The 22001-nt window shown below is 40.1% G+C and overlaps 1 protein-coding gene across 1 annotated transcript in view; it reads left to right on the top strand.

The window, feature by feature from the left end:
* LOC145391509 (ATP-dependent translocase ABCB1-like) overlaps positions 1-22001 on the top strand; it is a 298980-nt gene that overhangs the window by 254848 nt on the left and 22131 nt on the right. Inside the window, exon 24 of the mRNA XM_080266138.1 lies at positions 16682-16838. Coding sequence (XP_080122264.1) covers positions 16682-16838 — 157 coding nt within the window. The remainder of the gene's footprint in view (positions 1-16681; positions 16839-22001) is intronic.

Raw genomic sequence — 22001 nt, 5'->3', positions numbered from 1 at the left:
GAAATACACAATAGAAGAATCTAGTCGACCGTGTACCTGCGTTGTGCCGGAATATCGATAAATATGGCACAGAGGGGCAAGGCATAACATTACATACATGCATACATACATGCATACATACATGCATGCATACATACATATATACATACGGTACATACATTCGAACATACATGCATACATACATACATACATACGCACGGTACATACTTGTATACATACATACATAAGTGTACATACTCAGTAGGAGAGTTGTCTACTAGTCTCGTGCGTTCCTGCCTCGTCCCAGAATAGCTGTAAATATGACGCAGATGGGCAGGGCAAAACATTGCCAACATACACACATACATATAAGCTGAATTGCATAGTAAAAGAGCACTATTCAACCGTAAGTTTGCTTCGAGCCGGAATCGCCATAAATATAACCGAGGGGCCGGGCAGAGCACTGGGCACTTGGCTTTATTGCGACGGTCCGTGGGCCAGAAAGGTGTCTTTTATGAGCTTAACCAGTAGTTATACAAGTTTTTCTCCCTTAGAACGCTGCAGAAGTGGTACGGTTATCAAAAGTGTCCTATATTGTCTATTAATAGTTTCCTATTCCATCTGTTCACTCAGTTAAATACAAGCCATTCACCGTCTTGGGAAGGCGGAGGAGGCTCATCCAGCCCTCATTCGGATAATCCGAATTTAATTTTCGACCTGCTTAGACATTTGGATAATGTTTGCCATATGTATATACATATACTGTATATATATATATATATATATATATATATATATATATATATATATATATATATATATATATATCGGATACGTTTATGTGTGAAACTACAGAACGTGGTGAATGTTTTGGCGTATTAGATACAGCCAGCATTCCGGGGGCTTGAATGGTGAGGGAATGGAAGTGTGGCCCATTGGACTTGGCAAATTTGAGCTGTCTGGACATTGCAATATACAAATGTATATATATATATATATATATATATATATATATATATATATATATATATATATATATATATATATATGTGTGTGTGTGTGTGTGTGTGTGTGAAAAGGTGGAATATTAATGGTCATTAATAAGCAGAGGAAACTGGAGATTTATAAAGGACAGGTGGACATCCAGACATAATGAAAACTGGGATGAGCATTAAAGGACTTAAGTATAAGATTAGTTCATTAAAATCTGAAAGATGACGACAAAAATATTATGAATAAGAAAACTGTAGAAGAAGAATTAAAAAGAAAAAAGAGGAAGATACACAAGACATAGTTCTAGGGGATCTAAATGGACATACAGGGTTCTTGGAACAACAACGACAGGATGAGATTAAGGAAATTATAGAGTTCGTAAGTCTGACTTGGCACTGCTAAAGGACGTAATGGAATGTGAAGGGATGTATGTTAGCTGGACATTGGGAACAACAGAGTAATAGATTACTACAAGTGCTCGTGGGCCCTTCGGACCCCTCGCACTTGCCCCTGCGGAGGGCTCTCGCGTTTATGTGCTGTTCTAGTGTAACGTTGTCACTTGGATTTTTTGCAGCTAACCAATTGACCGTGTTATTTGCAGCTTCGGTTATGGAACCCGGTTTATATTAGTTCTACCTCTGGGCAAAAAAATTCTACGGAGATCCTATGCCGGGCGCCAGAAGAGGTGTTTTTTGGTCAAAATGTGATCGCTCATTAAATATAGTAAAAGTTTTTAAATCGTGATGGGACCAAGTTTTTTCACATCAGCGAATTTTTTGCGATTTCTTTGCCAATTTTGGTGCGATTTGAATGTGGTTTCGGCTGCCCAAAACACACACACACACACACACACACACACACACACACACACACACACACACACACACACACACACACGGCTACTGCTGTAGTATATTAGATTTGATAAAACTATACTTCGTGAGAAGTTTGTTTCAATAGGCGTGGATGAGACAAGGGAGATAATAGACTTCTATGATCTTAATAACCCAAAAATTTCACTGGGTGAGAATAGCCGACTGAACACAAAATATAAATCTGTTTCGAATTTCGTACCTCCAAATAAACCTACCTATAAATTAACAAAGGCTAAGAAGAAGTACTTGAAGGAAATGAAAAAACTTGGAGAAAATAATGCTGAAAAGTTAAAAGATTTCGAGCAGTCAATGTGCAGAGCACTAGAAAGGACGATGAATGAAATAGAATAAATAAATAGAATAAACGTAAACAGTGATGATAACATAAACAATGATCATAGAATGGTGAGAGAACCAGTCTGGATAAATAATGATATATAACTGGGAATCAAGAAAAGGAAAGAATTAAACTGGAAAAAACGTAACACAAGAAGCGGTGAGGAAAGGCTGGAGCTAGAGAAGAGATTATATATATATATATATATATATATATATATATATATATATATATATATATATATATATATATATGAGGAATGCATATAGGGATTGCTTAGTTAGGAATGCTAAAGCGGTGTGTGGTGTGGGAAGAATAACAACAAAGAAGAAAGGTATTGCATGGTGGGATGAAGAGATAAAGAGAGCGGTGGAGGAAAAGAGGAAGAAGTGGCTAAAGTGGTTACAGGATAGCGGTTCAGTTGAAATAAGAACTGAATATGTTGAGAGCAAGAAGCACGTAAAGAGACAAGTGAAGAGGAAAAAGAAGGAGGTGAATGAGGATCTAGGAGGAAAAATGAATGTGAAGTACTCTGTAAATAGAAAGTTATTCTGGAATGAGGTGCGGAAATGTAGAAGTGAAGACGGAAAGAAATGTGATGGTATGAAGGATGCAGGTGGTAGATTATTAACCCATGGAGATGAAGTAAAGACCAGATGGAAAGAATATTTTAAAAGCCTGATGAATGGGAATAGAGAGAGCAGAGCAGCTGTAAACATGATTGGTTTGGGGGGTGTGCAGAGAAGGAATGCAGTGCCAGGAGATGTGACACTCGCGCAGGTGAAGAGTGCTGTGAAGCGGCTGAAAAATGGGAAAGCATCTGGGGTTGATGAGGTGTATGCAGAGATGCTTAAGTGTAGTGGAGGGAATGGAATGAAGTGCTTGTCTGAGATATGTAAGAAGGCATGGATAAGTGAAACTGTGCCTGCAGAGTGGAAAAAGGCTGTGATTGCACCCCTGTACAAAAATAAAGGTGAACGAAGTGGGTGCAAGAATTATCGTGGCATAAGCTTACTGAGTGTGGTAGGGAAGGTATATGGAAGAATTATTACAGAGAAAGTAAGAGAGATATCAGAAGTCCTAGTGAGTGATGAACAGGGTGGCTTTAGGAGTGCTAGAGGATGTGTGAACCAAATATTTGCAGTGAGACAGATAGTAGAGAAGGCTTGTGAGAAGGACCATAAGGTGTTTATGGCATTCATGGATCTGGAAAAAGCATATGACAAAGTGGACAGAGAAGGATTGTGGAAAGTTTTGCGCATGTACGGTGTAGAGGGTAAGCTGCTAGGTGCTGTCAAGAGTTTTTATGATGGTAGTGATGCATACGTAAGGGTTAATGGGAATCTAAGTGAATGATTCACGATCAGTGTGGGCGTGCGACAAGGTTGTGTAATGTCCCCATGGTTGTTCATTATGTATATGGATGGGGTGGTGAGAGAAGTAAAAACACGAGTAATGGAGAGAGGGATGGCACTGGTAATGAATTGTGTTGGATGGAATATCTCAAATTTGTTGTATGCTGATGATGCAGTACTGCTTGCAAGTACGGGACAAGAACTTGGAAGGCTAGTGCAGAGTTTTGCTGATGTCCGTAAGCGTCGTTTCTTGACAGTAATGTAGAAAAGAGTAAAGTGATGGTTACTGAGAGAGAAGGTGACTCCCAGTGCAATGTAACAGTGAATGGAGAGAGACTGGAATTGGTGAGAGAGTTCAAATACCTGGGTACAGTGATAGAAAAGAGAGGAAAATGTGCAAACGAAGTTGAAAGTAGAGTGACACAAGGAAGAAAAGTAGCTGATGCAATGAAGACCCTGATAAGAAACAGAGGCTTGAGTGCTGCAGCTGCACGAGGCTTATATGAAGGAGTGTTAGTGCCAACTTTAACATATGGATGCGAGACTATGGTGTGGCATGAAAATGAAAAGTCAAGAGTAAGATCAGTGGAGATGGGACTGCTGAGGAATGTATGTGGAGTACAGAGGGTGGATAGGATACGAAATAATGTGACTCGTGAAAGATGCGGAGTGAGGAAGTTGGTGGACACCAGAATCGAAGAGAATGTACTGAGATGGTATGGTCATGTGGAGAGAATGGATAACAATAGTGTGGTGAAAAAGGTATATCTGAGCGAATTCGAAGGAGGCAGGAGGCAAGGCAGGCCAAGGAGAAGGTGGAGAGATATGGTGGATGAATGTGTGAGGAAGAGAGGTTTGGAAGTCGGTGAGGTTAGGGAACTGACAGGAGATCGAGCTGGCTGGATGAATTTTGTGAGAAGTGCATTAGGGATTTTTGGCACCCCTTTTGAACATGGCAACGTCTGGATTGGCTCTGTCAGATACGATTATGTGAAGCTACTGAATGTGATGAATGTTTTTGATGTATCCGATAGAGCCAGGATTCCGGGGGTTTGAATGAGTGAATGGAAGCGTGGATTGGGCAAATTTGGGCTGTCTGGACATTCCTATTTCTCACCCTGCCCTAGGGTGGGAAAGGAGGTCCAGAAGATTATGATGATGATGATGATATGCGAGGAAGAAGGAACCAAAGGCTGAGCCCACAGTAACAGTTCCCTCCAAGAAAAAACAAAAACATTAAAAAGGAGAGCCAAATTCAAGATCCATTCTTTTCGACATGCCGAGACACACTCCATTTGAAAGACTGTATATCATAGGAAGTAGGATATACAGACAGAGGGAGACAGTTCCAGAGTTGGCCTGTTGCATAAATGAAGGACTGGGAATAATGGTTAACTTTTACATTAGAGAGTTGGACAGAAAAGTGATGAGAGTTTGTTGTTGGACGGGTGCTTGGCTCCCGTCGTAGAGGTGGAGGGATGCAAGCAGACAGTTCAGAGCAGCAGTGACAATTGAAATAGCGATAGAAACGAGATAAAGAGGCAGCAGTGCGGCGAAGAGAGAGGTTGAAGGGAACCAGTAAAATGAGGAGAGTTGATTGGACAAATAGCCTTTGACTCCACCCTATTGAGAAGAGCTGTATGTGGGAAGCGTCCTAACACATGAGAGTTGTACTCTAAACAGGGGCGAATAAAACCCGTGTATAAAATCAACAACTGTGCAGGGGTAAACAAGGCACAGAGTCGGCTTAGTACACCTAATCTCTTGGAAGTGGATTTTACAAGAGATGCAATATGATCTTTCCAAGATAAGTCCCGACAGAATGAAACCCCAAGTATGTTCAAGGCTGATGCAGGATTTAGCTGGATATTATTAAACATTAGTGGATACTCCTGTGGAAGATTTAGATGAGTTGATACTGTAAAAACTGAGTCTTTGATGCATTAAAAACAATAAGATTATTTTTGTCCCAGTCAGAGATATGAGCCAAGTCAGACATTAGGTGTGCCATAGCCTCATCCCTTGTTTGTTGAAGAAACTGCTGAGATGGACGTTGCGGAAACCAAATGGAAAGGTGAAGGGTGGAATCATCAGCGTATGAATGGGTAGGGTTAGATGTACAGCTTAGAAGATCAATGATGAATAAAAGAAAGAGAGTTGGTGATAGGCCAGAGCCCTGAGAAACACCGCTGTTGATAGATCTAGGAGAAGAACGATGGCCGTCTACAACAGGAGCTACAGAACGACCAGAAAAGAAGCTACAGATGAAGGCACAGATAGAAGGATGGAAACCGTAAGAGGGCAGTTTGGAAATTAAAGATTTATGCCAGACTCGATCGAAAGCCTTTGAGATGTCAAGTGCAATGGCAAAGCTTTCACCAAAGTCCCGAAAAGAGGATGACCAGAAGTCTGAAAGGTATGTGAGATGATTGCCAGTGGAGCATCGCTGACAGAACCCATACTAAAGATCAGAAAGAAGGTTGTGATAGGAAAGATGCTTTAAATATTTTCTGTTAAGAATAGATTCGAAAACTTTTGAGACACAGGATGTTAAAGCAATTGGACGATAGACAGAGGGTTGGGAATTGTCACCCTTCTTTGGGACTGGCTGAATGAGAGCAAACTTCCAGCAAGAAGGAAAGGTACAAGTTGAAAGACAAAGGTGAAAGAGTTTTCCTAGGAAGGATGTAAGCACAGAAGCACAGTTCTTGAGGACAACAGGAGGGACTCCATCAGGCCTATATGCCTTGTTAGTATTGAGGCCAGTGATGGCAGAAAATATATCAGCTGAAGAAATTTTAATGTCAGCCATGAGGAAGTCAAAGAGAGGAACAGCATCAGAGTCGTCTAAGGTGGACTTGGAAGAGAAAGTCTGATCAAAAAGAGATCTGCTTTATCTGTAGAAGAAATGGGTACAGAGCCATCAGGGTAGAAAAGAAGAGGGAAGGATGATGAGGTACAGTCGCCAAAGTTTCCACCTGGGCCACCTAGTCGCGAGAGGTGAGTAACGGGTGCTGGCAACAGTGTAATGTTTGTTCGTTTGTACATGCTCGACGAAAGTTCGGATCGTCAACTCTCGTCTTCCGTAGTGAACCTCAGTTAGAGTTCATCCCAATATTCAGTCGACAATTTTTAGCCGACAGAATTTCAAAGGAACTTCTTGAAAGTACTGGATAATGTGAGTATTGAAAACAATAAGTAAAATAATCTAAAAGACCGCATATATTACATATTTATAAACGTATTCTTTTTCATTATTACATGATAAACTCATGGCTAAAATTTGTCTACTGAATATTGGGGGGAAGAACCGTCGTGTGACCGGCCCTTACGGTAGAAGAATAGATACCGGTGTCTGTTCTTTTTGCATTTCGCCAGTCCTGGGCCGGACTTGATTAAACCTATTGAAATGCAATTTTTGATCCGAGACATGGTTTGATAAGTTAGGTCATTAATCGTTACAGGAATACTCATTGAGCGGAGATTAATTTAAACTAAGTAGGAGAGATACTGTACTGTAGGAACTGTAGTTGTCGGAGGTCTAAACTCGTTCCTTGAGGCTGCCTAGAGTCAGTCATGAGCCGTCGGGCGCTAAAGCGCCTAGGTTCATGGGATTAAAAAAAAAAAAAAAAGAGAGAACAGTGTTCCGGCCTGTAATGATAACTTCATGTTCGTTATGCTGCATTTATCAGTCACATAAGTAATATCACAAGCAATGGTGATATAAATATCCCAACAATTCATGAATCAATACCAATTGTGCATAAAATGACTGGAAGCTTTTGCATACTGTGATGGAGAGGTGGTGTCTTCAGCTTGCTGTACAGTGAGATAATGTTGTTCGGTGAATAATCGATGAGCGTGTAAATGTGAAGAAGCACCGCACGCAATCTGTTTTCCATGTAATGTGTAATTCAGTCATTCGTTAGATGAGGACTGTAAAGGTGTGCTGTAATGACCATAGTCATACGAAATATGATACGGTAAGTCAGTGTCATAGCTGATTTATAATAGCCACATTCGACAACGGTATGCATAAACTCTTTGCCTGTTGAGGTGACAGTATTTTAACTTCCTACCTCTTCGTGGTGCACCACAGAACACATAAAAATACTTACTTGAAGTACCACCGACTAGGATATAAGCAACCGTTAACAGTGTCTGAAAATCATCCTAATGTTTATTGGTCAGTGTCATTCATGATGTGAATATGGAAGATAATCTTATTCGTAACTGGACGTAGATGTTAGGTAAATTCATTCCTCTTAAACCTATACTGATAAAGGTATCAAGTGATAGACCTATGAAATGGAATTACTGACATAAGGAGAGAGTGAGAGAGAAAGAGAGAAAGGCTTGGAGCGATTCCAGTATATAGTGCATTAAGAGGGCTAAGTGAACACTACATATTTTTAGTGATACCTCCAGTGGGTGTATTTCTGGAGGATGGGTTTGGATATAATGTTCTGATCGATGTGTTGCATTGCACGTGAAGCGGGTTCGTAGGTGTTTATTTATTTTTTTATGTAGGAGTGTCAGGAGGTGGGATGTTGATGAGTGTCTGGTAATGTTTGTGTGGGGATAATTTTATTTGTGTGTTTGAACTGTGTGGTTCTTCCATACAGTGACAAGGATGTGTTATTGGTTGTCACAAGCTGCCGAACAGAACTGTGTGCCTCTCATGTCAGCCGCTGACAATGAGGACTTTAGCTTCAGAATGTAAATGAGCTACTGGAGTAGTACTGGAGCAGCTATAGTCGCGGCGCACGACTCTGAGGTTGTCATTGTCGTACCCTGGCAACCTACCTGCCAACAATGCGTCCGATTTCGCATCATATTATGCACGCATTATATTATCGTACACGAATATATTATACACGAATATTATTATACACGAACATATTATGCACAGATCACACGTGTATCTATTATACATGAAATCTGAAGCACAGTTGACGGGTAGGTTGCCAAGGTACGGTAATGACAACCTCAGAGTCGTGCGCCGCTACTAGGGTGATGATACGTAGGACGTTGCTGTGAATGGTATGCATGATTTTGTATTGCGTGCAGTGTTGCCCTGTCTTCACTCCATCACATACCCCCCCCCCCCCGCCCGCGTAAGTTTTTCATGGAGCTGTGTAGCAACAGAGATAATAGGGAACAAGTAATATTGTGAGGATTTTACATTTATTCATATAGAATTTGACAAATTGAATAGATATTTGTAATTTGACAGTATAAAAAAAAAGCTATAATTAGAAAAAAAAAATGTTCAGAAGCATTTAAATACAAACCCGCAATGTGATCTGGTATATTCAGGATGGAAGTTAAAATAAACTCCCAACTGTGCATTGTATTAATTATTTGCTGTTAAGATCGAGATAATATTAGGGAAGTAATCAGTCAATTGATATATAAAAAATAAAACATTCCATGAACAGCTTATTTGAAAGTAAAGAAAAACTCATAGTTATTATTTAACCCTACTACTATGCTCGGGGTCTTTTTTGACCCATTGCAATTTCACAGAGTCTTACTCTTTTTTATTTTGCATGCAAGAAACTTCATACTTCATGACTTTTTCTAGTTTTGTAAGGGTATTGTTTTGTATAAATTTTGTAATAAGCGACTTGGTAGTTATTGCATATATTAAAAAAATAACATCTAGTCTGTTCGGGTCATTTTTGATCCCTCTAATTTATCAGTTTCTTTAACTGTTACATTGATCAAATAAAACTCATTTGTTTACATACTGTTGGGAAGTGAAGTCATCCCTGATTTTCTGCGGTGTTTTTAGTAATCAATGGATAAGTAAGTTTGCTGGAAGTCAGTTTTGTGTGCCACTGAAATCTTGAACTCGTTGAGCATAGGTCGAGCCAAGGTAAGTTTGCATACACTGCAATATACTACATTTTAGCCTAATATGTGTCAGTAGTCGAATGATAGTTGGTATGATATAAGTTTTGTAATAGGCAATTGTTTTCTTTCCACTGCAGGAGCAAAATGAGTTTTTCAGTTGGTAGTTTTTATAGCCAAGCCTCACAAGATGACGACAGTGATCAGTTCATTTAAGACACTGATGATGATGAAAGTGATCATGTTTCAGTGAACAATGAACCCAGTAGTGATTCTAATTATTCAGAAAGTGAGGATGATCAAAATGTCCAGGTGTCACAGAATAAGAGGTCCAGTCAAGATTCTCAGCCCAAAATCTACACTTCCAAGAAAGGAGACATAATGTGGCATGAACAGAAAGTATATGCGTCAGTAGGTAGACGAGGTGCAAGGAATGTCATTGATCAAAAGCCTGGCATAACACGCTTTGCAGCAACCAGAATTTCAGAAGATATAACGTCTGCATTTGATCTTTTCATTACTCCAGACATTTTCAGTGTTCTTCTGGAAATGACTAATAAAGAAGCATTCAAAGCAGTTGGTACTGGAGATGTTACAAACATGACTGAATTGAAGGCATTTTATGGACTTCGCCTCCTAGCTGGCCTGTATAAGTAGCGTGGGGAGTCCCTTAGCAGTTTATGGGATGACACACATGGACGACCAGTGTTTCGAGCAACATTGTCTTTAGAAACATTCTTCAAAATATCAAAGTATGTTCGTTTTGATGACAAAGAGACTAGAACGCCCAGGAGACGCCATGACGAGCTGGCTGCTATCAGAGATGTTTGGGGTACTTGGGTTGAAAGACTTCCACTCATGTTCAATGTGTCATCAACTGTAACTGTTGATGAAATGCTTGTTCCATTCAGAGGAAAATGCCCATTCAGAGTGTACATACCCTCCAAAGATATGGGCAGCATGTGATGCAGAAACAAGTTACCTATGGAATGCAGAATTGTACCTTGGCCGAAAGGAAGGTGAACCAGCAGAACGAGAACAGGGTAAACGAGTGGTGCTACAACTCACAGATGGTCTGAAAGGAAGAAACATTACCTGCGATAACTTCTTCTGTAGTTTACCCTTGTCCAAGGAACTGACTGCAAGCAAGCAAACTATTGTAGGTACAGTCCGGAAGAATTGAAAGGAAGTTCCAGCAGTTTGTGAACCCAAGAGATGAATTGTGAAATCAACTCTTATAGGACACCATGATGACAATGTCCTTATTTCATACTGTCCCAGGAAAGGGAAGACTGTAGTTTTGCTTAGTACCATGCATGATTCTGTCACATTCAGTGATAAAGAAGACAAGAAGCCCAACATAATCGAATACTACAATTCGACTAAAGGAGGAGTAGACAATCTTGACAAGCTTGTGGCAACTTACCGCTCAAAACGTCAAACTAAGAGGTGGCCAATGGTTTTGTTTGACACAATGGTAGATATCTCAGCTTACAATGCATTTGTACTGTGGATACAGACTAACTCAACAGGGCAAGCAGGTAAAAACTTCAAACGGAGATTATTTCTGCAAGAATTTGGATTGGCACTGGTTCAGGAACAAATATCATCGCAGCCTAGTCTGCCAAGGACACCGAATGCTAGACGAGTCTGTGTATGCAACAAGAGCTTGATGGATGATAATCCAGTCCAAGAACAGTCAAGATCAGCAAAAAGGAGACGCTGTCACTTATGCAAAGGGGACAATAAGGTGTCAACAGTATGCTGTGAATGCCACAAACATGCATGCAAAAAACATGGAACTACAACATTCAAATGCAATACATGTATGTAATTTCGGTCTAACCCTCAGAAAGGAGATGATGTTGACATTGTAAAAGTCTAACTCACAAAAGGGAAGGGTGGATGGGTGGGTTTGGGGAGGGGTTTGAAGGGCAGTCACTTCCACGCAGTAGACCTTGGGCACACATTGTGTGGCATTGTGTGGCAAAGAACTGTCCATTATTATACCCTTTACAAACTATGGGTCAAATATGACCCAAACAGAGTGGATGTTTGTAGAGTCTGAGCATAGTAGAAGGGTTAAAACAAAAACCTCTTCAGAACTCTTCCACTTTGTTTTCTAACTACCTGGCAGGAAACTTAGTGTGAATAACGTGCCTGCATTTTCATTGCCAGGGTTTCAGTTCTGGGTGATGTTTCAGATTGTGCCAACTTTAGGTTATCTACTGCACATGGCGTACCTCGAAGTTTGTTTTTAATAATGCGCAAAACAGAGAAACCCTGTTCACAAAGATATGTTGTTGGAAAGATTAGATGTTTTGAAATAACCATATTGGCAACTGGGGGTACGTCTGGCTCATTTGCAACCAGAACTTAGTCAGTGGTAAAGTTTCATAAGCATCTCGAAATGATGATTCATTCACAAAATCTTCTGCATACTTCTTGCACAACTTCAGAAAGTGAGTGCAAATTTACAGTGAATGGTGTGTGTATACAGTATGCTTTGCGTTGTTCTCTTCTAATTTTGGGAAAAAAAAGACCAAAGTTCCTTACACAAAGAAGACAAATAAACCTGAATAAGCTTATTGGGGTCAGTTTGATCTGCTTCATTATCAAGAGCTGTAGCTAAGCTTTCAAACATATGAAATTTTTCTAATCTGGCATTTTCTTCTCACAAATTAGGTTTCGTAGCAAATGCCCTAACTTTGTCAAGGACATCGACCAGTGTTTTGAACTGGCCTTATTGTGGCATTCAGTGTGTTCTGACCAGGTGCTCCAATTTCAGTTGCCAATTTTTTCAGTGAGCTTTTTTAGAATACTTCAGAGTGTGTCTTTGAATCTCGAGAAAATAATTCAGAGATTTCTTCTCTTAGAGACTGAACTATTGCAGTTACAGTACATTCCCTCGCAACAGCCATCTCATCTCGGTGTGGAAAAGTAGAGGCTCATGTCCTCCATCAGAATCTTGGCAAAACAACCGAAACATCTGACTGTTAACGGCACTATATTTAATGGTGTTTACCATTTTGATTATATCATTAAGAAGTTCTCGAAGCTCGGGAGGTAGTGTCTTGGATGCCAAGGCATATCGATGAATAAAAAAAATGCAAATGTGTTGCATCAGGATTCGCCTTTTTTACTCGGCCAGCAAATCCTGAATGAATGCCAAGTGTGGCTGGCGCACCCTAGGTCGTGCATGGACACACATTGGTCCAGGATAGGCCTACATCTTCAAAGAACGTACTGACGGCTTGGAAGATATCTTCTCCTCATGTTGACCCTTCCAGCGAGTGACAAAACAGAAATTCTTGCGTGAAGTTTCCATCGTGTACATATCTTGCGAATACAAGTAACTGTGCACAGTTAGCGACATCTGTTGTCTCGTCAAGCTGTAACGAGAAAATAATGATGGGTAATCTTTTGATTTCCTTAAAGTCTTGCTGTTTGATGTCATTTGCCATGTCAGAAATTCGTCGTTGAACTGTGTTGTTTGCAGCAGTCTCTTATCATGCAGATCACAATATCTTTGCAGCAGGGAAGAAAGAGAGTTTCAGCAATCGTGTTTGATTTCTTGGCCTTCGTAATTTTTGGTTCTACTTTATGAGGCAAGTAGACCTGCATGAGATTGCTGATGTAACTGCCCAGATTTATCAAAACGAGCATGCTTCACTCCAGTTTCCATACGTTTGAAAAAATCAACATCTTTATCTTTTAAAGTTGGATGACAGCCGTTTAGATGTCGCTTGAGAAAACGTGGCTTCATAGAGCCCTCAAACAGAACTCTGTAGCAGACCACACACTGTGGTTGTGTTTGCCTCGCCTTACTGATTGAAGTAGAGCCATACCTGATGTAACTGTCATCGTAATGACGCTTTTTCGACGACGATGCCATCTTCACCGCTGGAAAAAAAAAAAAAAAAAAAATAAAATAAAATTTAATAAATACTAGCCTTGTTCAGATGTCGTAGCATAGTCGACCAGCTCGTAGAATACATCAAAAATTTTTGTACATTCTTCAGCTGAATAATGTGCATAGAAAGTGTTTCACAAAAAATAATATTTTACTGCTAGAACTGACGCGTCCTGCATACCTACAAATAAATCATAGAAAGTGGATTGGGATCTAAGTGTAGGGCAGCCTTTCTCAATGTCCACATGTGTGGCAGTGATGCTGTTACGCTAATTTACCATCTTTAGGCTGCGTGTTGTTACAGTGCACCAGTGTAAAGGTCCTAATCGCTAGATTACATTAAATTTAGCTGTAAGAATATATTTTGAAGTATATACTTAATTATATATGCGGCAGACTTTAAAGCCATTATTAAATCTAGCAAAAACTTACCACTGAAATAAGATAAATATTTGAATAAAAAAAAAAGAGAATAATAAAAAAAGAAATTAGGAGTCATATGAATACCCCTTTAAAGTCCGTTCACCTACCCCCCAGGGGTAAATGTACCCTAGTTTGGGAACCTCACTTGTAGTGGGATTCAGATAGGATGAGAGTCTATGCTGGAGAAACATAGTACATCACTGATCCGGTATATTGTTTGTAAAGCAGAGAAAATGTTTGTTGTTGTTGCCCAAAGTTTGTCTCTGCAAGAGCTCTAAGTGCGTTTGGTCTGGGGGCACATCGCCTATTTATGTCGTGTGTGGTCCTTGAATGTATGTACAGTGTCGTATTGCTCCAAGATCTTGGTGGAAAGGTCTTGAGATACAGGGTACCATCAACTCCACTTTCAGGTAATGCTGGGGTGAGGGGGTTCTTGGAGGTCGATGTGGCATCAGTGTATTTATTTACATCGCACGTCTACATAGTTGAGCAGCCTCTTTAGTCATAAAGCAACGACTTTCAACACACCACCACCTGTAGAACCTGGAAGTAGAGCCGATTGCACATCGTTAAGTTTAATGTTACAGGAGTATATAACATAAAAACATAAGAAGAGAGGATAATTGGAATAGGCCAGTTGGCCCATGTCACTGGTGACAAATGTGGTCGTGGATTTGGTTGGAGGAATTGTCAGTGTGTTGTCTGTGATCCATGCCTGAGGAGTAAAGTAGTCCTGTTGCAGTTGGCATGGTGTGTCTGTGATGTGGTGTGTAGTAGTTATTGTAATGCATGATAAGAGATGATTCATTCGCTTCTGTCCCATCTTAGACACACCCATTGGGCACCTGGGAACAGGACTTATACTCTTTTTCTGGCTAATCACAAGAGAACAAACACACCAACCCTGCGAAGCTGGGTCAGATCTACAAATCTCTATCCCTTTAAAGGCTGTTATGGGGAGAACTGGCCATTCTCTGACCCAACACTGAAATCTAGAGGGAAATTAGCTTCTCCGGATCATACACCTCGAAAGCAGAGACGGCAATCCAATGAAAACACTTCATGTTAACATTTACACACCCATTCACATGCCAGGACACATGGCAGCACTTACTATATATACCCAGTATTATCCCATGGTACACATATTTGCATATCCTCTCATTAAATTTATTTACAAACTAGAAAACTCACAGAGAATGCATACCTCCGCCAATGTCATTGCCATTGAAAAGGATCCAGATCCGGATCGGTGGATATACGATCAGGATCCAGATCTGCCCCAAAATTTAATCGATCCTTTCTTGGTTCATGGGCCACCTTTCCACAAAATGTCATTGAAAATAATTGAGAACTTTTGAAGATATTGTGCGGGATACCCCTGAATCGGATCTGCCCCCAAATTTAGTAATTTCTTCCTTGGCCCATGGCCCACCCTTCCACAAAATTTCATCAAAATCAATTCATAACTTTTTGAGTAATCCTGCTGACAAACAAAAAAAGATGCAAACAAACCAACGTGGGATTAAACATAACCTCCTTGGCGAAGGGGAAAAAAAGGGAGGGGGCAAAAGATACAGCACACCTGGCCCAAAGTGGAACCATCTCCCCTTTTAACCTTAACCTTTGATCTCCTTATGCCAGACTAATAATTTGTTCCTCTAATGATCCTCATATATTATTTAAAAATTTGATGCATCTACATTGAATGACTTTTCAGTAATATTACTAACCGACAGACATATAGACAGGGAACATATTGCACCCTTTGGGCAGGAAAAAAAAAAAAATAGTGCCAAGCACAACAAATCTTGCCGACATCAGTTTTTTTATTTTCAATCTTTTTCAAGTTATAGCCCTCTGAAAATCCGTGATCTTGTGTTTGACCTTTCAAGGTCACTCAGAGTCAAAGGTCATGGTACCAGTTAAAAGCCCATATGGGACTTCCTATATGTTCACAATAGCATATATCTCTATCTTCAACCGGTTTTAAGTTATAGCCCTCTGATAATCCGTGAAATTGATTCTGACCTTTCAAGTTCACTCAATTACCTCTAAAATTTAATCAGTTTTTTGGGACCAGTGCCCGTATATCATGAAAGTTTCACATAATTTCATTCAGCCGTTTTTTCCTTAATGTTGCTAACAAAAAAACAAAAAAACAAACACGACCAAAAACAATACCTCGCCGGAGTCCGTCCGGGCGAAGTTTAAAAAAAAAAAAAAAAGGCCTGTGAAGTGCAACCAGTATTTCGGGGACATGAAACATGACTGGTGTTTGAATGCTCGTGTGGCCCAGTTCACAAGGCATGCTGTTGGTAGTTCTCCCTCTTGCACGCTTTCTCTCTTTTTCCCTTCCTTTATGCATCCTGCCTTGCCCCATCTTTAGGTGGGAGAAAGATGTGGGGATGATGATGCATGACCTATCAGTTCATGTTTACTTGCCATATTTTACTCATTCTTGCTCTAGTTTCAGCGAAATCGTTCGCCACTGTTGAAACTTGTACTGAATAGTAAATCGTCATATCACTATCATTATCCAATTCTTTATTGCCCCATCAGGTGCGTAGTCGGCTGTGCCTTAGCTACTTAGTCCAAATATTTAAAGGGACTGTGACCATGACCTACCTTGAGTGGCATTATGTGACAGTTAACTCCTTCCTCGGATGTAAACTCTCATGGGCCACATACGCCTGGAGTGCCTTGGCCTCTCAGACCATAATGTGTCCAATCCATTTGGTTATATGGCTACAACCCAACGTTATAAATGATTTCTAGAGCTGAAAGAAACATTCTGTTTTGTCACTCAGTGTAGAGATACCTGAAGGCAGCACTTCACCTAATGAGTAGGTGTAAGACCTGTTCACTTACAAAGAAAAAAAAAAACATTATTAAAATAACCCCTATGCTAATTTTGAAATATCAAAGAGACTAATACAATAATATACAGGGTTGCTGAGGCGCTTATCATGGGTACGATGATGGTGGGACAGAGTGTGGCCTTTGCACCCAACTACACCAAGGCCAAGGTGGCGGCGGGGCGGGTGTTGGCGCTGCTGAAACGCACACCAGCCATCGACACAGCTGCATACACAGGACGCATACTGGTCAGTCTGCTACTATTTCTCTCAGTTGTACGGCTTAATGACCATAATTCCTTCATCATTATTATTTGTTTGACCTGTCGGTGATGTCAAACTAGATACGGTATAATCACTAACGGACGAAGTCCTCGATTCACGAATAATTGTTTACGAAACATGCCGCCAAAGACCCTTTGTACAATAAAACTGATAGTTGAGACAAGTATATCTAATTCAGGGAAGGCATAATCTCGCTACTGCCAGACAATTTTATTAGCTGAAGGACACTCCCTACAGCTAAAGACATCGTTGGGAAGCTAATAAGTAAAATAATAGGTATTTCTGAAGTGATCTATCCTCAGAATTAGCCACCACATTGCTTTAAACAAACAAAAAAGAAAATCAAACTTAGGATTAAAATTGTGTTATCTCGGAAGGTATTAAAGCTAAAGCAAACTTTCGCACATCGAAAGCTTTAGAAGTGTAAAGGATGCTACTAACTTTTTTTATTTGCCACCATAATACTGAACAAAAGCCAAACAGGATTAATTCGAGTACAGAAACTAAGTCATCTCGGAAATTATTGCAGCTACAGCACATCATTGAATAGCTTCTGGAAAAGTAAAAGGTTTTATCTATGTCATTTTTCGCAAAAATTCGCCGACTGAGACAAAAATCGCCAAACTGAGAGACGAAAAAACTGAGTCAGCATGTTACTCGCCCTTCCTTAGCATGGGGGTTCAAAGTCCCTGAACTGATAGTATGCACATCTGATATAAGTTGGATCATTCCAAAGTCCGCATTAATATCAAGCAAGGACGAGGGAACACCACTTTTCACTAAAGTAACATTAACAAGCTTGCTCGCTTGAACATATTTCACGCTTTCACGTGTATACATTTTAAGCCAGAGATGAGCAGTAATGTATCTGCTAAATACTTAACTGAGCATTTAAATACAAATTATAATTGGATATTGCATTTATAAATTAATTTTTTCACAGTTTTTCAAGAATATCATAGGTGAGCAGTGTGTGAAGAATGATAATGGAAAGGTAGACTAATGGTGAACAGTGGGGATATTAAAGACTCCTGAAGAGGGCACTACAACTGCTTGTTGAATGAGGAGTTTGACTGAGACAGGTATGGCTTGGAGCCAGCAGATCCAGTGTTTCGCCTTTGACCTTTGATTGACGCAGCTACTGTGAGCAAGGCAATAGGTAGGATGCAGGTCGGGAAGGCAGCAGGTGTGTCTGGGTTGACTGCGGAAGTGTTGAAAGCCTCAGGAAATATAGAAGTGAGGTTAGTCACTGATCTGATAAATGCGATTATTCATGAGTGTGTTGTACCAGATAACTGGCTGAAGAGTGTAACTGTAAATGTGTACAAGGGGAAGGGTGATGCCCTGGACAGAGGAAGTAATAGAGGCATAAACCTTTTGAACAAGGTAATGAAGGTAATGGAGAGAGTTCTTGGAGGTATGATTAGAGAAAGAGTGAATATTGATGATATGCAGTTTGGGTTTATGCCAGGCAAATGGACCACTGATGCCATATTCATTGTTCGACAGTTTCAGGAAAAATATATAGGAAAGAAAAGGGCACTGTACTTTGTGTATGTTGATTTGGAAAAGACCTTTGACAGAGTCCCTAGAAAGGTGGTGAGGTGGCTAATGAGAAAGCTTGGGATCGAGGAGTGGCTGGTTAGTGTGGTTATGGTGGTCTGTCGGTGCTCGCACCCAGGTAAGGGTGAATGGAGTTTTGAGTGAGGAGTTTTCCGTGAATGTTGGTGTGCATCGGGGTCAGTTTTGAGCCCCTGGTTGTTAATTATGATACTTGAAGCCCTCTCATGTGACTTCAGAAATGGACTTCGTGGGAGTTGTATGCTGATGATTTCGTATTGATTGCAGAGAATAAATGGGAGGCGGAGGAAAGATTAAGGAAATGGAGAGATGGTATGGGGCACAAGGGCTTAAGAGTAAATGCAGATAAAACAAAAGCAATGGTATCGAAGGCTAGGGGCGGTACTGTCGAAGAAGAGGGGAAATGGGCATGTGCGATTTGCCACTAAGTCAATTTAGATTGTTAGAAACCATGCAAAAGCAGTAATAAATCTCGTTAAGTCAAGCATTCTTCACAACTAAGTATCCAGACTACTAGACAGTCCTAATGACAATAGAATATGCTGGTCAGCTCCCAGTTCTTTCAGTAATAACTTTAACAATTCATCGCCCATTCTCCCACTAAAATCTTCAGATGGTAATATTACAAATGACACGTGTAGTAAAGCAAATATCCTCGCCAGTACATTTGCCAGAAATTCTACGTTAGAGGATGTCAGCCTGAACGTCCCAGCACTAGAACTTGACTCTCCCGACATTGCCTCACTTAAAATACAGACACAATACGTATAATCCGTCCTAGACAATTTACCAACCAAGAAAGCTCCAGGCCCAAAGGGAATTCCTCCAATTATTTTGAAAAAGTGCTCCACAGGACTTTCGTCTGTTCTAGCCAATTCAGACTATGCATATATACTTCTTCATTCCCTAATTCTTGGAAAGAAATCAGTATCCACCCAATTCCGAAAAAAGGAAGTTCCTCTGACCCCTCTAATTACAGACTAATAGCTATCACATCTTCTTTTTGGTAAAGTATTTGAAATCCTAATGAATAAGAACATCTTGAGTCCAGTAACTCAGTTAGTAATAAACAGTATGGTTTTCGCCACGAAAGATCCACCACTGATATGCTTAATCTCCCGACTCACATCATCCATCAATCAATTGACCAGCATGATGAAACTCATGCAGTAGCCCTTGATATTTCTAAAGCTTTTGACAGAGTGTGGCACCGTTCTCTGCTGTCCAAACTCCCTTGCTATGACCTATCATCTTTTGTTCCTCTGATCTCCTCATATCTCTGCGACAGCAAGATAAGAGTAAAAGTAGATGATGTATATTCCAATTTCCATTCAGTTAATGCTGCCGTGCCGCAAGGATCAGTTCTGGCTCCAAATCTATTCCCAATTCATATCAATGATCTCTTATCTGCCAGCCATAATCCCATCCATTCATACGCAGAAAACTCAACACTGCATAGTTCATTCACACTTAAACACCCATTCACAAAGTTTAATATCTCTAACTCACAAGTCAGTACAGCCATCTCCATAAATCAAGACTTATCCAGGATCACTGAATGGGGACAAAATAGCCTTGCCTCATTTAATGCTAGTATAACCAAATACAGTATATACAATTTACTAATAGACAGATATTGCCAGATTCCAGTATTACCTTCAATGCTACAAATATTCCTGTCTCCAAAAGTATTGAAATTTTCGGTACTTCATTTAACAGTGACCTCTGCTACACCTCTTGTGTCAGATCACTTGCTAAAACCGCCTCAAAGAAACTTGGGTTATTGTGCAGAGTTCGAAGCTTCTTCACTGACGAGCAGTTGGCTATTGTTTATAAGAGTCATATGCTCTCTGAGTTGAAACATTGCTCACCCTTGTGGAGTGGATGTTGAGTGGTTGCACTAAAGCAACTAGACAAAATTCAGAATAAAGCTGTTACAATTATTAATAACCCTGCCATTACAAATAAACTACCTCCCTTACAGGGAAGAAGGAATGTTGCCTTCCTTGCATTATTTTACAGATACTTTTATGGCAAATGCTCAGACGAAGTTGCATCCATGGTACCACCTCTCCATGCCTTCCCCTGTGCTACACGGGCATCTGGTAGCGCTCATGACTGGAATGTCAGAATGCCATATTGCAGAAATTCCGCTTATCAGAAATCTTTTATTTCCCGAACTGCATCTCTTTGGAACTGGCTTCCCCAGAGTTGTTTCCCCCTAAACTTGAACCTAGAGTGTTCAAGTCCAACTGTTACGGATTTTTTTTTTTTTTTAATGAACTGAGGACACTAGTTATCTGGTGTATCGATTATTCTTTTCATTTATTTGTTTTTCCTTCCCCTGTTCTGTTATAAAAATAATGCATCTTTAAATATATTTTCAAATAAAATCTGTTGTAAGACTGCCTGATCAAGCAGAAGATAGTATTGTCCTTATAACCCCAGACCAATGTCCAGGTTCATGATTTACCTAAGAGCATTACCAGACATCAGATTATCCTCTCATATCATGTAAGACGTGTTCCTAACACGCTGATTCTTTTTGCAGCAAATGATTTTTAGTATACCATGAAGACACCAGTGCCTGCAGCATTAATTCACGCTGCAGTAGGATGCGAGTATTGTATAGCTTTATGGAATAAGATGGAGCACGCAGAGTGCAACACTCGCACCCTATAGCCGGTTTAATACCGATTTCCAATATCTTGCCCTGTGCTCTCGACGTTGGACTGATTGTTCTCAAAATAAAATTACTTCATCCATACCTGACCCCCAACCCTTTCACCAAGTTTGAATCAAATTGGATAAGAAGTGTTTATGTTGACCTTATATTGCGATCTGTTGTTTTGAAAACAGAATGACATCATCCTTGGTTAAACTTAAACGTTACATTAAGTTTGATTCAAACTGGCTGAATCTTTGACCTTGCTCTCTGATATCTGCCATTTACTGATTATTCTCAAAAATGAATTTCTTCACCCTTTCCTCTCCCTCAGCCCTTCCATTAAGTTTGGTTAAAACTGAATCAAAGTGTCAGATACAGGCGTGTTCTTATGAAATCTCAACGTCTAGGGAAATAAAATCGTTAAGGTCATTATAAAGAGCATCTTTTATTTCTTTCTGCCAGACGTTTCGACATACATTTTGTGAGATATTCATTGCTTAAAAACCTAAGAAAAAAAAGTAATTGTATCAGATAACAATGTAAAATTACGGGGAAAAAACACTAAAAAATAAAGACATAAATAAAAGGAATGGCTCCATGCTTTCCCTATACTAAGTATAAAGGGACGTCTGCATCAATATTGTTAAGGTAGGCTTGAGAGTTCTTAGCAGATGGACTCTGATGTTCTCAAGTTTTCCTTACATATGTCTATTATTTGGAAGTGGGTTTTACATAAATTAATATTACATACCGCAGCGTGGTCTCGTACTCTGAGTGAGGGAAGCAACACAGCCTACGACCAATTCTGCTCGAATGACCTAGGTGCACGTCTGTCCTGGTTCTATAGACACGCAAAATGCTGCCTATATAGGCCTACC

The sequence above is a fragment of the Coenobita brevimanus genome, chromosome 18, assembly GCF_032717465.1.
Source record: "Coenobita brevimanus isolate Jiangsu-jjx chromosome 18, ASM3271746v2, whole genome shotgun sequence".
NCBI classification, from domain to species: domain Eukaryota; kingdom Metazoa; phylum Arthropoda; class Malacostraca; order Decapoda; family Coenobitidae; genus Coenobita; species Coenobita brevimanus.
The sequence above is the reverse complement of the archived record's forward strand: the minus strand, read 5'-3'. Positions and strand labels throughout refer to the sequence as shown.